General features: G+C 39.0%; 1 protein-coding gene across 2 annotated transcripts in view; it reads left to right on the top strand.

Annotated features, from left to right (window-relative positions):
• The window catches only part of Pla2g4a (phospholipase A2 group IVA), a 184,074-nt gene that overhangs the window by 107,466 nt on the left and 60,270 nt on the right, over positions 1-16,338 (top strand). For both annotated transcript variants that reach the window (XM_004659505.3, XM_045156652.1), the window contains one exon: positions 14,707-14,843. In XM_004659505.3, the coding sequence (XP_004659562.1) occupies positions 14,707-14,843 (137 nt within the window). The remainder of the gene's footprint in view (positions 1-14,706; positions 14,844-16,338) is intronic.

Below are 16,338 nucleotides of genomic sequence, written 5' to 3'. Positions count from 1 at the left end.
CTGCCTCCTGTTAATCTAGTTAAGATAATCCCTCATAGACATGACAAGGGGCTACCTTACTCTAGACAGTCACTCCCGGGTAATTCCAGGGTCTGTCGTGTTGGCAATCAATAGAAACCCTCATTGTCAGCCTCTACTGGGCTATGGATATTTCTGACACAAAACATATGCATGCTCCTTCAGAGAGACATCTCTAAGATTGTTCCACGGAGAAGATGAGCCTGTTTTACCTCTTCATAGTCTTCAGGCACCTGCATTCACCGTTGTTGCAACAGCTCCTACCAGGACCCAAAATACAAATGCAAAGGCAGTGTCTTCATTATCTCATCTCTTCTCACCTTGCTGCTGTTCTTCCTTAAATATTTTTATTTATTTATTTGTAAGGAGAGAGAGAGAGAGGAAGAGAGAGAGAGAGAGAGAGAGAGAGGGAGGGGGAGGGAGGGAGGGAGGGAGGGAGGGAGGGAGAGGAAGAAGGAGGAGGAGGAGAGGGAAAAAGAAAGGGTACTCTAGGGCTTCCTGCCCCTGCAAACAAACTCCAGGTGCATGGCCACTCAGTGCATCTGGCTTTACATGGGCACTGGAGAATTGAACCTGAGCCTTTAGGCTTTGCAAGTAAGCACCCAAACTGCTGAGCTATGTCTCCAGCTTGCAGTTGGGTTTTAAAACTCTCTTTGCCCTCCACTCGCTCATTTCTCCTGGTTTTTACCATGTCTTGATTTTATCATTTTCCTTTCTTTTAAAAAAGTGTGTGTGTGTGTGTGTGTGTGGTGTCCATAAAGATATGCATGTGTGTGTGGATATGCGTTTTCCCCATGCATATACAGGCAAAGGTCAGAAGAGAGCATCAGTTGTCCTCCACTGCTGTCTCACCTTATTTCCTTGAGACACTCTCACTAAACCCAAAGGTACAGTTTTTTTGTTTTTAAACTGTTTGATCAGTGAGCACCAGAGATTCTGTCTCTACTTCTTTCAGCATTGAGGTTTCTGAAATGTGAAGCCATGTGTGTGGATGCCGGGCATCAAATGCATGTTCTCTTGCTTGCACAACAAGCACTCTGCCTCACTAAGCCATCTCTCTACCTCCTTCTGTTTCTATTCTATGAACATCCTATAAGTATAGCAGTCCACAAGATAGTGTTAAGCTCATTTTATGCTCTTTTAAACACTTTTTTTATTTACTATATATATATATATAGTAAAATATAAAATACCATATATACTAAAATACCATATATATATATATATATATATATATATATATATATATATATATATATATATATATATATTGATATATATATATATATGGTATTTTAGTCAGAATCCCCTCTTATTACCTTCTTTTGTCCCCCCTTCCCAGCTCCTTTCACTGAATTCCTGTTCTTTCCAAGTAGTTCTTCCTCTCTGATATCTTTGTGTACATGTGTGTGTATGTGCATGTGTGCACATGGGTGTGTGCATGCCTTCCTCAAGCATCCATGACAAAATGGCAGTAACCCTAATATTATGCATTATGCACATCTTGTGCAGGTAATGACAGCCACTGTGAGGTCATGAATGTAATAGCCACTTTATGTCTAAGTCCAGTGACACCATTCTGAAATATATCTTCCTATCCTTTGGTTCTTACATTCTTCTAACATTGTTCCAGCTTAATTTTTCTATGTCCTGTAAACAAAGCATATGGTCTTCAAAAATAGAGTTTTGTCATCGAGTTCTGGTGGCCAACCAAGAGCCCGTATTGTTTGGGATGGGGGCTAAAGGGCCTGGTTGATGAACAACTCACTGTGGTGGTATGTGTATCCCACCTCTGGCACGGGGTGTTTCCTGTAATGACCTCGGGATTCTTGGAGCAGCATTATCCACCCTTCCAAGGTTCTTCTAGCCAATCTCTCTCTCTCTCTCTCTCTCTCTCTTTCTTTTAATTTTTTTTTTTTTTTTTGAGAGCGACAGACACAGAGAGAAAGACAGATAGAGGGAGAGAGAGAGAATGGGCGCGCCAGGGCTTCCAGCCTCTGCAAACGAACTCCAGACGCGTGCGCCCCCTTGTGCATCTGGCTAACGTGGGACCTGGGGAACCGAGCCTCGAACCGGGGTCCTTAGGCTTCACAGGCGAGCGCTTAACCGCTAAGCCATCTCTCCAGCCCTCTCTCTTTCTTTTAAATTAGTAACAAACAAGTAGGATTCTATATGGTTCTTTTGTTGTTGTTGTTTTTGGTTTTCATGGTTGGGGTTTCACTGTAGCCCAGGCTGACTTGGCATTCACTATGTAGTCTCAGGTGGCCTTGAACTCAAGGTGATCCTCCTACCTTTGCCTCCCAAGTGCTGGGATTAAAGGTGTGTGCCACCACACCCGGCTCCCATATGGTTCTTTCATAGCATATTTAGTTTTGCTTAATGTTCCTCCCCTCCTCCCCTGCATCCTCCTGTCTTGACCGAACTTGCACCTTTCCACTCCTACTGTTCTGTCCCCTGCGTATATGACTACTAACCCTTCCCTTAAGCATTTCTCCCCGACTCATGGCCTCTTTCTAGGTTCCTGACCTCATTCTATACTCTTCATACATGATGTCACCCAGCCCCTTGCAAGTAGGACTTTCATGTTTCTATTAACAATGTAAAGCATCCCTCGTACTTTCAGGCCTGAGTGTCTTGCAAATCTCTCAGCATCTCCAATTCAGTGCCTCTGCATTTGAAAATGAAATCCTTATTCTATCTCTGTTTGTATCTTTCCTCTATCGTCCCATTTTCTGTCTACCTGGAATTCAGAGTGATCTTTACAAAGTATAAATTTGACCATAACAATACCAGCTTAAATTAAAACTCTTCTATGTTTTTGGGATTTCAACCCTACATCATATCTCAAGCTTCCTTTCTACTAGTTTATCTCAGATTCAGGCATTCTTTCTCAGTTGGTGCTCCCATTGTCTTATTTCTTCAATAACTTTCCCCCTCAGAGTTCCTCTAAAGATTGTTTCTTCTCTCAATGATCTGCTTCCCATGTGTCATACCTCCTTACTAACTTATATCCTCTTATTCTTTACTCAACTCAGAGGGCACTTCCAAGGCTCTCTCCATCATCAGCTCCCCTTTTCTTCCTAAATTTAAGTTAAGGCTCTCAGCTATATACTTTATGCACTTACATGTATATTGTCCTCTTGGCATTTACCATGACAGTGCCTAAAACTGCTTGTACAAATAGTCATTGTATGACTACTTTTTCTGTCTAAATACAAGTTACATGAGAAGAATGGCAATGTGTTGTTCATCTGTGTATTCCCAGCACCTAGCATAGCTCTGAGGACATTGCCCTTAGTAAATATTTTGGTGTATGAGTCAGGGCACAGGCTTAAGCAGAGGCTGACATTATTTCCATGGGAGGGAGGGAAAGATGGAAGGAGGAAGAGATGAAGAGAGAGAGGGACAGAGAGATTGACTGGAGGGGGTGGTGGATGGGTTCCTCAACAGAGGAACAACAATATTAGGTTAACAGTAAGGAGAAACAGACCAAGAGGAACATGTGGGTAACAAGATCACCGGATAGAATGATAAAGTGGGCACATTCGTGGGGCACAGTGGTGCACAGTTCCAGCTGGCATTTGTTGCTAGGTTCTTCATAAAAAGACATTAATGCTGCTGCCCTGAGCTACACATTTACTGTGGAAAAGACTAGTAAATCTTCCTGGGAAAATAATATTTGGCTTCATTTCATGTTTTCATAAAGATAATAGCATACTGGGATCTCCTGGATTTTCCCTCTCTGGACCCCTCTTAGCTGAGGAGAAGGCTCTCAGCTTGGGAGCTTTTCTGATTTGTTTATACCCTCTCTTAACATCAGTCTTTCATAATTAAGAAAATAGTGTATATGTAGTCTCAGGATGGCCTCAAACTCATGGCGATTCTCCTTCCTCTCCTCCCGTGTGCTGGGATTAAAGGCGTGTTCCACCATACCTGGTGGTATTTTTATTTTTTATTTGAGAGAAAGAAAGAGAATATGGATGTGCCAGTGTCTCTTTCACTGACAACAAAGTCCAGATGCATGTGTCACGTTGTGCATCTGGCTTCATGTGGTTGGTTACTGGAAAATCAAACCTATGCCCCAGGCTTTGTAAGCAATCACCTTTACTGAGCCATCTCCCAGCCCTATTGTCCTATGTGAAATGTATACATGGAAATAAAATATGTAAATAGCTTATACTTTTTTGAGGCAATCCCAACAGACTGGCCTTTGCTTTTATGCAAGAGAAAGAGACAGAGAGAGAGAGAGAGAGAGGGAGGGAGAGAGAATTGGGGCACCAGGGTCTCCAGCCACTGCAATCAAATTCCAGATGTGCGTGCCCCTTTGTGAGCATGTGCGGCCGACATTGTGTGCTTGCGTCACTGTGCATCTGGCTTACATGGGACCTGGAAAGTTGAACATGAGTCCTTAGGCTTCTCAGGCAAGTGCCTTAACCACTAAGCTATCTCTCCAACCCTACTTTTTATTTTATTTATTTGCTCATTTTTGGTTTTTTGAGAGAAAAAAGAAAGAAGATTTTCCAGTAGCCACATAAAGCTCTATGCACAAAGTAACACATGCATCTGGAGTTTGTTGGCAGCGAGAGACTCTGGCGCCTACCGTGTCTTCTTTCTTCAAGTCTTCCGCCCTCCAGCCCCCATGCTTCCCCAGCTTTACTGTCCCCAGCACTGCCCAAAGACGCCCACTCCTTGTCTCTTAGAACTGGGTACTGTGAAACGATGATGTATTTTTAATCTTGTTTCCACTTTAAAGAGAACTGGGGACGTAGCGGTGTTTATTTTCCCCAGTTCCAACTTATACCAATTATTGTCTTATTTTGGCATAAGTTTTTTTGAAAACTCCATTTTATTAAAAATTGAAGTAGGACATTTCTGGGCTGGAGAGATGGTTTAAGTGGTTTAGCCGCTTGCCTGCAAAGCCAAAGGACCCAGGTTTGATTCCCCAGGGCCCATGTGCATGGTCAGGGTTCTCTAGTGTTACAAGCAGGGACAAACTGACGACTTTGTTATGCTCTGAAACAGTAGAATGCTTCAAAAATTTCTTTTACAAATTTATTTTGTGTTCTCTGTTTAATCACATTGTCTTAGCTGTTTTATTTATACTTTCACAAACCTTCTATGTTTTAAAATTGAGTCACTTTGCTTGTACGCGCCACCCACGCCGTTTTACTCAATAAGGTGTTATTAAACTATACATTTCGCCCCGTAAGAGGCACCGGATGACTTGATTGTTTTGAGATGCCCGCTTCCTAAATTTCTTTCACAGTTTTCCCATAAACGTTGTGCTTAGAGGCCTACAAAGAATCCCTCTAGGTTCTCATTTCTAAAACTAATAAAGCTAATTCGCAAACACTGAAAAAAAAAAAAAAAAAGAAAATAGTGTAATAAGTGTTTTATGAAATGTTGAGAGTGAGATAATCATGCTTTTTTCCCCCTCTAAAATCTTTAAAACATTAAAATTCATGTGTTCAGAGGTCCTTTCCAGAATACTGTTTTGGATTTTGTCTATCCTTTTTCCTCTTGGCAGAAATAATCATTTTAGACATAATCAACATATTTCATAATCAACATCACACATTCCCATAAAACAGCATATTTCTGTCATTATGTTGATCCTGAGGTCTCTTAAGTTCCTACTTTCCTGCTCCTTGTCAAAATCTTTCTGGCCAGTACTGAACAGATGTCCTCAATGTATGGAAGTGTGGGTTATCTTTTTTAAATGAATAGTATTAAAACCAAGGCTCAAAGCAGAAACCTATTTCAACTTTTCAAAAGGAGGCAGCATTCAGTGTTGAATTTAAATATTCAAGGAATTTTGGCCACTGTGTTACTTATGATAATATTGTGAAATGAATATGATATCTCTTGCAGGAGCAAGAAAATGAATACTGGTGCTTGCAATGTACTCAGAAAACTGCAGAGTATGCAGTGGTTTCTCAGTGAAGCAGCTTAGTATAATTACTGCTGGGTGCTATTGTTTTGTTGCATAGCACCCTGGGACAACAGTTGTCTTAGCTTTCCAGCTTGGATAATAAACTTGTCATGTAGTGAAGTGTTTTTATAGCCCAAGAGTTTATTCTCCTAGGTTTGAAGACAGGAAAAGCAAAACAAAACAAACAAACAACACAATAATGCTTTTAATCATTTGAATGGGCAGACTTTCTCAGCTTTGTTACTCCTTGCTCAAATTGAGCTCATTTGAGCATTCTCTTGTTGGTAGCTAGTGACCTTTGACGTCAAGTTTTCCATACTTTATGTGTCCACTCAAAAAAAAAAAAAAACTTCTTCAGACGCCCCACTTCCTTTCTCTTTCATCTTCTTGCTGTGGAATTTAAATCAGACAAGCAAGCCTGTTATTAGAACATGCCTCTAATTTGCATAATCCCTCCCTTACTAAATGGCTGAGATGATTCTTCATGAGCAGGACAAGCACTCTTGGTCCACAGGAGTTGTTGATGCATTGAGACTGTCTAGAGGCCCTTCTCTCAGATTTGTGTTTGGTCAGATGAAACTTCTAGATTATAAGCTTCTATGGAAAGAGAAAGTTGTTAGAGTGTCTTTAAGCTCCCAAACTTGGTTGGGAGCTACAGTCTGGAATTAGAATGGGGTGGAGGGAGTGAGAGGAGAAGGCTTCCTTTATTAGAGAGTTACTGAGAACATGCTATAGCTCATGTTAAACAAACAGCTGTGGGTGAACGCAGAGTGGTCCTTGGCATACCGTCTGTGTGCCACTCTGTGCTTAAGTTTGTCATCAAGTCAAGTGAAAGGCTAGAGGAAAGGGAGGAGGACTGTCAGGGAGCATAGTAGAGAAAAACTGCTTCTGAAACAAGAAATGCAAACCAAACTTGAGCGGCCAGTAGGCATGGTTATCCCTTATTTATAGCTTCCCTTCATCTGGAATAGCCTGCCTCCCACTTCTACCTTGATTTGACAATAGCATTTTGTCCTACTAATTCTCATCCCTTCCCCTACAGATTGTAAGCATAGATGGGTAGATGGTAGAGGATTCCCATTGTTAGATCTTAGGAAGGTGAAACATTTGTGGGCTTCCAGGAGTCATGTTACATAAGTCAATGGATGGACTGTATGCTTTGGACCTGAATTATCACTGGGATGATATTAGCTAGGGAATGAAACAGCTGGAAAGTGGTCCAGAAAGCAGATGTCCAAGAGACCTGACCTGCACTCAGTAGGGTCACACGCTCTAAGAGGCTCAAAGGCCCTTGACCACTGAGGACGCAGAGCTGCTAGATTAGGAAGAGGGTAAGAAATTCATTGTCAGAAGCAGTGAAGGAGGAAAACTATGGGGACAGGTGTACATCTATTGTAGGTCTTGTTTCTTACCTGAGCAACAGACTAAGCTCTGACATGAAGGCGGCCCTCATCCAAGCATTTGGAGGACAGAGCTAATGCAAAGACTGGGCTGCTGAGTAGGAGGGACTTGAATAGCACTTCCTTTGCACGTCAGCTGACGATCAGCTCTCCTGGGACTCGTCCTTTTGGTCCATTCTATAGAATTGGATTTGCCAAGCTCCACAGTTGTGTTAGTCAATTAATTACTCCTGAGAAATGTCTTTCTAAAAAAGGATAAGCATCTTTCTAAATTATTAAGTATACTATAGGTTCTCTTTCTTTACAGAACCTTCAAGCAGGGGCCAAAGACAAAAGTGTCTTATACTTGTTCGATTTTAGAATCTGTGTAAATTTCAAAGGTGCTTGCATACCTCAGAGTTTTTTTCTGGAAGGAAGGAAATCAGTTGATTGGTAATCTCTTATATCAAAACAAATGAAAGACTTTTGGTAAATGAAAATTCATTTCCTGTAGTCATATGAAATAAGTATGAGAAGTATTTCTTGACATCATTTATTCACAAATATTAAGTCTAAATATACCATAAAAACTTCTTAACAGCATTTATTTATTTGATTCTTTTTGAATTATAACCAGGACTAACAGATGCACCTTGTAACTCTCCCCCTATTTCTTTGGATGTTATTTTGAAATGACTAACACTATTGTAAGATCCAAAATTAGACTTCTTTTATTGCATAAAATGATGCTATTATTTGCAGTCAGATGTGAGTACGAAATACAGTTTGACTCAGCATCCACTGGCTTTTCTCAATAAAGATTACTCCTTTATGAGCAAGACAAGGAGGAAAGAACATGACTTTTGGTTCCTGTCATCCCTCAGTTTAATTAGCTGTCTGTCCATGGAGTGTCCTTTGCTGTATAAAAGGTTTGTAATTTCTTGAGGTCTGAGTGGTTGAATAGTGATTTTATTTCCTAAACAACTGGGGTTATATTCAGAAAGTCATTGCCTATGCCTAGATGTTGAAGGGTTTCCCCTACTTTTTCTTTTGCAGTTTCAGAGTTTTGCATCTGATATTAATGTCTTTGATCCATTTGGACTTGATGGAGACAGATAAGGATCTATTTTCATCCTTCTACATATAGATATCAGTTTCCCAAGCACCATTCGTAAAGGAGACTCTTCTCCAACGAATGTTTTGGGCATTTTTGTTGAAAATTAGATGGCTGTAACTGTGTAGAATTACGTCTGTATCCTCTATTCTGTTCCTCTGATATATGTGTCTGTCTTGTGCCAGTACCATGCGTTTTTTTTTGTTGTTGTTGTTGTTGTTACTGTGGCTCTGTAGTATAGCTTACAATTAGGTATGGTGATACTGCCAGCATTATTTTTGTTGCAAAATTGTTTTGATTATTTGAGGATTTTTGCACTTCCAAATGCATTTTAGGGTTTTTTTTTTTCCATTTCTGTAAAGAATACCATTGGAATTTTGATGGGGATTGCATTAAATATGTAGATTTCTTTTGGTAAGATTAACATTTTCACAATATTGGCTCTCCCAGTCCATGTCATTCCATTTCCTAGTGTGTTCTGCATTTTCTTTCTTGAGTGTTTTAAAGTTTTAATTGTAGAGATCCTTCACTTCCTTGGTTAGGTTTAATCAAACGGTACTATATATATAATTTGAGGCAATTGTGAAGGGGCGTGATTCCCTGATTTCATCTTCTACATGTTTCCCTTTTTTGCTTGTTTGTTTTGCTTTTATTATTTTTTTTTCTGAGGTAGGGTCTTGCCCAGGCTGACGTGGAATTCACTGTGTAGTCTCAGGGTGGCCTTGAACTCACTGTGATCCTCCTACCTCTGCCTCCTGAGTGCTGGGATTAAAGGCATACACAACCATGCTTGGCTTCAACATGTTTTTTGTTATTATATAGGAAGGCTACTGATTTCTCTGTGTTTATTTTGTATTCTGCTACATGGCTATAAGTGCTTATTAGCTCTAACAGTTTGCTGTTAGAGTCGTAAGGTCCTTTATGTATAGAATCATATCATCGGCAAGCAATAATAATTTCATCTCTTCCTTTTTAATTTGTATTATTTTTGTGTGTCTCTTACCTTATTGCTATAGCTAAGACTTCTAGTACTATATTAAAAGTAAGGGCAGCAGACACACTTGATTTATTCTTGATTTTAGTGGAAAAGCTTCAAGTTTTTCCTCATTTAGTACTATGTTTGCTGTAGGTTTGTCCTAAGTAACATTTATTATGTGGAGATATGTTCTTTCTATACTGAGTTTCTTTAGGACTTTTACCATGAAGAAATGTTGGATTTTCGTCAAATACCTTTTCTGCATCTACTGAGATGATCCTATGATTTTTGTCCTTCAGTTCATTTATATAGTATTACATTTATTGATTTTGTATGTTGAACCATCCCTATATCTCTGGGATAAAGCATACTTGGTTGCAATGAATGATCTTTTTGATATATTTTTGTATCTATTTGCCAATATTTTGTTGAGAATTTTTGCATTTATGTTCATGAGGGAGATTGGTCGATAATTTTCATGTTTTGTTCTGTCTTTGTCTGGTTTTGGCATCAGGATGATGCTGGCATTGTAGAAGGAGTTTGGATGCTGCCTTTTCTATTTATGGAAAAGTTTGCAAAGCATTGGTATTAGTTCTTCCTTGAAGGTCTGATAAAATTCACCAGTGAATCCATCTGGGCCTGGACTTTTTTAAGTTAGGAGATTTTTTTTTATATATATATATATATAAGTGCTTGGATCTCTGCACTTGTTATAGGTCTCACCTGGATTTAATTTTGGTAAGTCATATAAATATAGGAACTCATCTGTTTCTTTCAGATTTTTGAACATGGTCAAGGATATATTCTTAAAGTATATACTTATGTTTTTCTGAATATTTTTGTTATCTGTTGTAATGGTGCCTTTTTCATCTCTAATTTTGTTAACTTATGTCTCTTCTGTGTTTCTTTTGGTCAGATTTTCTAAGAGTTTATCAATCTTGTTTATGCTTTCAAAGAACCAACTCTTTGTTTCATTGATTCTTTGTATTGTTTTTGGTTTCTATTTCATTAATTTCCACCCCAATCTTTGTTATTTTTTCCTGCTTACTTAGTTTTCATTTGCCTTCTTCTTTTTCCAAGGCCTTAAGGTGAAGCATTAAGTTGTTTACTTGTGACTTTTCTAATTTCTCAATATAGGCATTTATAGCTATAAAATTCCCGCTTAGGATTGCCTTCATTGGGTCCCAAGGTTCTGGTATGTTGTGTTATCATTATAATTTGAGTCTAGGAAGTGTTTTGATTTCCTTTTTGATTTCTTCAATGGCCCATTCATCATTCAGCGGTATACTATTTAGTTTCCATAAGTTTGTGTCTGCTCTATAGTTTTTCTTGTTGTTGATTTGTAGTTTAATCCCAATGTGATCAGATAGAGTACAAGGAATTTTTTTTTAATTTTCCTGTATTTGTTAACATTTGCTTTTTGTCCTAATATATGATCTATTTTAAAGAATGTTCCATGTGCTTCTGAAAAGAATATGTATTCTGCAGCATTTGGATGGATTGTTCTGTAGATATTTGATTAGGCCCATTTGTTCTATGACATCATTTTATCCAGATATCTCTCTTTATTTTTTGCCAGGATGACCTGTCAATTGATGAGAGTGGAGTATTGAAGTCACCAACTACAATTATGCTTGGTATTATCTGTGACCTTTATGCTAATAATGTTATTTGGTGAAATTGGGAGCACCCATGTTAGGTGCATATATGTTTAGAATAGTAATGTCTTCTTGTTGAATTGTTCCTTTATCAATATAAAGTGACCTTCTTTATCTTTCCTAATGTTGGTTTGAAGTCTATCCTTCAAGAAATTAGGATAGCAATTCCTGCTTGTTTTCTAGCCCCAGTTGCTTGAAAAACCATTTTCCATTCTTTCACAGTAAGATAGTGTCTGTCTTTTATGGAGAAGTGAGTTTCTTGGGGTAACAAACAGAAGGATACGACCTTTTAATCCACTCTTCAAACCTGTGTCTTTTGGTTGGGGCACTGAGGCCAGTGATAGTAAGAGGTATTGTTGAGGGCTGGAGAGATGGTTTAGAAGTTAAGGTACTTGCCTGGGAAGCCTAAGAACTCATGTTTAACTCTCCAGATTCCTCGTAAGCCAGATGCACAAGGTGTCATAAGTACACAAGGTAGCACATGTGCACAAGATGGGGCATGTGTCTAGAGTTAAACTTCAGTAGTTGGAGGCACTGAAATGCCAATTCTCTCCCTGTACTTCTGTCTCTCCCATTAAAAAAATAAAATAGAAAAGAGCTATTAGCTGGGTATGGTGGTGTATGCCTTTAATCCCAGCACTTGGGAGGCAGAGGTAGGAGGATTACCATGAGTTTGAGGCCACCCTGAGACTACATAGTCTAGGTCAGCTTGGACTAGAGTGAAACTATACCTCAAAAAAAAAAAAGAGTTATTGTTGAAAGGCATGTTTTTATTCTTGCCATTCTTCTTGTTTTGTAGCCCTTCCTGTTTTTCCATTACTCTCTTGTTTTAACTGTTATCTGAGTATGGTTTGTTTTCTCCTGTTTCCTCATGTGTGTGCTTTCCTTTCTCTTTAGCATGAAAGATCCCTTCAAGCATTTCTTGTAGAGCTTGTTTTTGGTCATATATTCCTTTAGCCTGTTTTTATTTTGGAGTGTGCTTAATTCTCCATCAGTTTGGATGAACAGCTTTGCTGGATAAAATAATCTTGGATGACAGCTGTTATCTTTCAGAACCTGGAGTACATCACCCCAAGACATCTGGGTCTTAAAGTTTGTATTGAGTAATCTTCTGTTATCCTGGTAGTCTTGCCTTATAAGTGACCTGATGTTTCTCTTTAATGGCTTTCAACGTATTTTCTTTGGTTTTTGTGTTTAATAGCTTAATTATAATATGGCAAGGAGAGGTTCTTTCCTGGTTTTGTCTGTTTGCTGTTTGGTGTTCTAAAGGATTCTTATGTTTATATTGGCATCTCTTTCCCTATTTGGGGGAAATTTTCTTCTATGATTTTGCTGAACACACATACTGTGCTTTTGGAGTGAAGTTATTCTCCTATTATATTCTTAATTCTTATTTTTGATCTCTTCATAGTATCCTGAATGTCTTGAAATTTTCATTCATACCTTCCTATTAGTTTGTCTTTCTCTTTGTTGGACTGTATTAGATCTGCCTCCTGGTCGTCTAGTTTAGATGCCCAATTTTCTGCTTCATCCATTCTATTTGTGAGATTTTTTTTTAATTTGACTTACTATGTTTTTCATTTCTAGTATTTCTGATTATTTTTTTCTGGTATTTCTATTTCCTCATGCATGTCTTGTATTTACCTCCTTATTTATTTAAGTTGGTTTCCTGTGTTCTCTTTTAGGAGTTTGTTTTCTTCTTTTATTTTTTTGAACATATTTATAATCATTCTTTTGAAATCTTTTTCAGGCATTTCATCTAAATGAGTCTCACTGGAGGTCATTTCTAATGGATTTATTATTTTTGGTGGAATTATATTGTCTGGAATTTTTTGTGTTTCTTATATTATAATGTAGAGATCTTTGCATTTGGGCTAATTTGATGCTTGGGTTTTCTAATTGTCTGCAATATTCTTAGATGTGTAAATCTGACATTACATATCTTCAGGGTAGGAGCTTAGGTGCCAGGTGTGGCTTTTAAATGACTCCCAGAGTAACAGCAAAAGTGTCTTTAGGTGTTGGGTTTTCCTGCTATGCAAGTATTCTAGTAGGCTGGGTGGAGTAAAATACAGGAAAATTCTAATATTCAACTGAGAAATATACATATTTGATTAAAACTAGTATGGAGTTATTCATGTAAGAGTGGGTATTAAAACAAACAGCTAGTCTAACAAAGTCAAAGTCTGTGAGGATGTTTGTTGCCTCACACCATTAATCCTGTCAACTGGGAGGCTGAGATTTCTGGACTATAAAGGGTTCCAGCTCAGCCTGGGGCTGAGTGCAACCCTTCCCCCAAGAATGACAGAAGAAGAAGACAAAGGCACTATAAATCAGAAAGCAACAAAAGACAACCCCAAAATACAGCTTACTTAAGAATTGCAAAGTCAACTATCAATCAAATCTAACACATAACCCGCCCTGACATTGAAGGTGTGATTAGCACTTCCAATGCAGACCTGTATACCAGGCTTTGGGGCAGGTACTCTAAGTATAAGTAGGACCTGTTATCTTCTGGGATAGCTTCAGTCTCACCTGTGTTGCGTGCTCACTTGGGTTCCTCTTTATTGCACTGTGGGATCTGCTAGGCTGGTCAGATTGGTGGCTCCACTTCTTGATCACCTATGCTGGGTGTTTTGTAGCTGACCTCCCTTCCCCAGGTCTCCAGTGGTTGTCAGCACTGGCAGTTGGAGGAGGGGAGGCTGTGGAGGGTACATGAAGTTGTGCTGGAGCTGTGTGGCTGGACCCTGTGATCCTCTTCCTCACAAGCTGCTCACCCTGTCCCTGCAATCTTCTCCTTCAGATTTCCTGACTTTGGGAGGAGGTTGCATGGACTGGCATTGCAGAGGGAGCTGATTCTAGCTGGTTTCCTGCTTTATAGTAGTTCTTGGTCTACCCTACTTCTCTGCTGATGTTGATAATTCCTTATACACCTTCACTTATTGGTAGAAAATTGTATTGTGCTACTTTTCTGCTTATTATGACTACCCCAGGATGTATAGGCATGGCTACTGTGCTGCTGTCTTACCCAGAAGCCAGTTGGTCATGTTAATAACATTTTTTTTACAATTGATAGCAATTCTTAATTTTTAAAATAATTCATTATTTTCTTCTTTAAAAAAACTTGAACATTAGCCTGGGAGGAAGACTCAGAGGTAAAAGGCACTTGCTTGCAAAGCCTGCTGGTGCTCACAGTTTGATTCCTCAGAAGAAGCTAGGTGCACAAGTGGTGCTTGTGTCTGTAGTTTGTTTTGATTGGCAAGAGGCCCTGGCACACTTGTACTTTGCTCTCTTTCCTCTCTACTTGAAAATAAGTAAATAAAAATCTTTTTTTTTTTTTTTTTTTTTTTAAGGCAGGGTCTCACTCTAGTTCAGGCTGACCTGGAATTCACTATCTAGTGTCTGGGTGGCCTCGAATTTATGGCAATCCTCCTACCTCTGCCTCCCAAGTGCTGGGATTAAAGGCGTGCACCACCATAGCCAGCTAAAAATCTTTTTAAAACTAAAGAATTGAACATTACCAAAGTGTGCTCCCTAGGATTAAAGTGAGGAAGGCTTAACATGAAAGTTAAGAAGGGAAATTATTTTGTGGTTCTTGACCTCTGTACAGTGTCTGTGTTGCATCATTGCAGGTGCCTGTGGTGGCCATCTTGGGCTCAGGTGGAGGTTTCCGGGCCATGGTGGGCTTCTCTGGTGTGATGAAGGCTCTGTATGAATCGGGAATCTTGGATTGTGCTACCTATGTTGCTGGTCTTTCTGGCTCCACGTGGTAGGTATACATTTTTAATTTTAGTTTTAGCTTTCTGATCATTTATGACTTATATAACTCAGATAGTAGCAAAGATGATTTGCAGAACTTAATGTTAACTTTGCATTACTAAAATGCTCTCATTTGATGCCACAATCAGCTAAAGAATTTTTTAATCTACACTTTCTGTCTAACAATGCCTTTTGCCATAGACTCCTTTTCAACCTGTTTGTAAGTTAAAATTTAGTTAGAACATAAAATGAAAAAAATATAACAACTGAGGTTAATTTCAGATTAATATCACAGAAGTGGAATAACATACTCCACCCATAATTAATTTAATCTTCTATAATTTGCTGATTTGTAGTCTTTCAGCACACATGCCTACGTCTATATGATTCACTGGGTATTCATTTTCTTCTTTAGGGCAAATAGGATGAAATTCAAGATACTATAGTAATACAAGTAAGGGAAAATAAGTTTTGACAGTAGGGATATAATATGTTTCATTGATTTATTTCTTACTAAATATGGAATCAGTGCTTCTGATGCACGTACGTCCAGCTAAGCTTGGATGGAAAGTTCCAACACCCACATGGAGAGCATTCATGTTCTGTGCATTTGCCTTTCCTCGAGTATAAAGCATTTTCATGGAGACAACTGCCTTCTTTTGCATGTGCCCAACCCACATCAGCATGTTGGAAATCAAGTAAAAGTTCATGTTTACATCTCCAATGAGAGTATCACCTCCTTTCATAATGTCTGCCTCTGACCCACAAGGCCATTTTAGTTACTCAGCTGTCACAAAGTTCATGTGTCATGATACTAGATTTTATAGGTCTAGCACTTAAAGTTTCTATGTTATTTCATCCTGTGAGATAGACAGGAGGGTCTTCATTTCTTAGCTAAAGAAAAAGTGATGCACAGGCTGAGTGGTGGTCCACTATCTCTAGCTGAGCCAGATTTGAAACCCCCGTGCTGACATCCAGCAGAGGGCCTCTCTGCTGGATGGCTGTCCATGCCACACGGAGTTTCACATCTGTGGGATCTATGGTTGCTTCAGTGTCTTGAACCAGATTCTGTAGTTAAAAACCAACAACCTGTAGCCACAGCTGCTGCTTTGTTTGTGTGTACCCTTGACATGATTTATCTCTTCTGAAAGCAGGGTGTAGCCCATCATTATCCTCTCCCTTGAAGGAAAGAGCAGGCACCTGCCTGTTTCATGAATCATGTGATGAAAAACTGGGACCTTTATGTTTAGTCTCCTACTTAATAATTTTGTTCTTGTCCCCTGCCTGACTTTCTTCTGAATTCAATATTGATTACATTCCTCTTGCCCAGTACTGAGTAGTGTACTTCTAAAACCCCCTCTTGAAAATCCAGGCCTTGAGTAACGTTGTGAAGGAAAATATGTGTTTATGGCATAGATTAGATCTGTAGATCTTATTTTGGTTATGGGTTTGGACAATACTCTAAACAAATCCCATGTAAGATAGTAAAAGGCTTTAAAATGTGT

Source organism: Jaculus jaculus, chromosome 1 (assembly GCF_020740685.1).
Source record: "Jaculus jaculus isolate mJacJac1 chromosome 1, mJacJac1.mat.Y.cur, whole genome shotgun sequence".
Classification (NCBI taxonomy): Eukaryota; Metazoa; Chordata; class Mammalia; order Rodentia; family Dipodidae; genus Jaculus; species Jaculus jaculus.
Note: the sequence above shows the minus strand (reverse complement) of the source record. Positions and strands in the feature narration are given on the sequence as shown.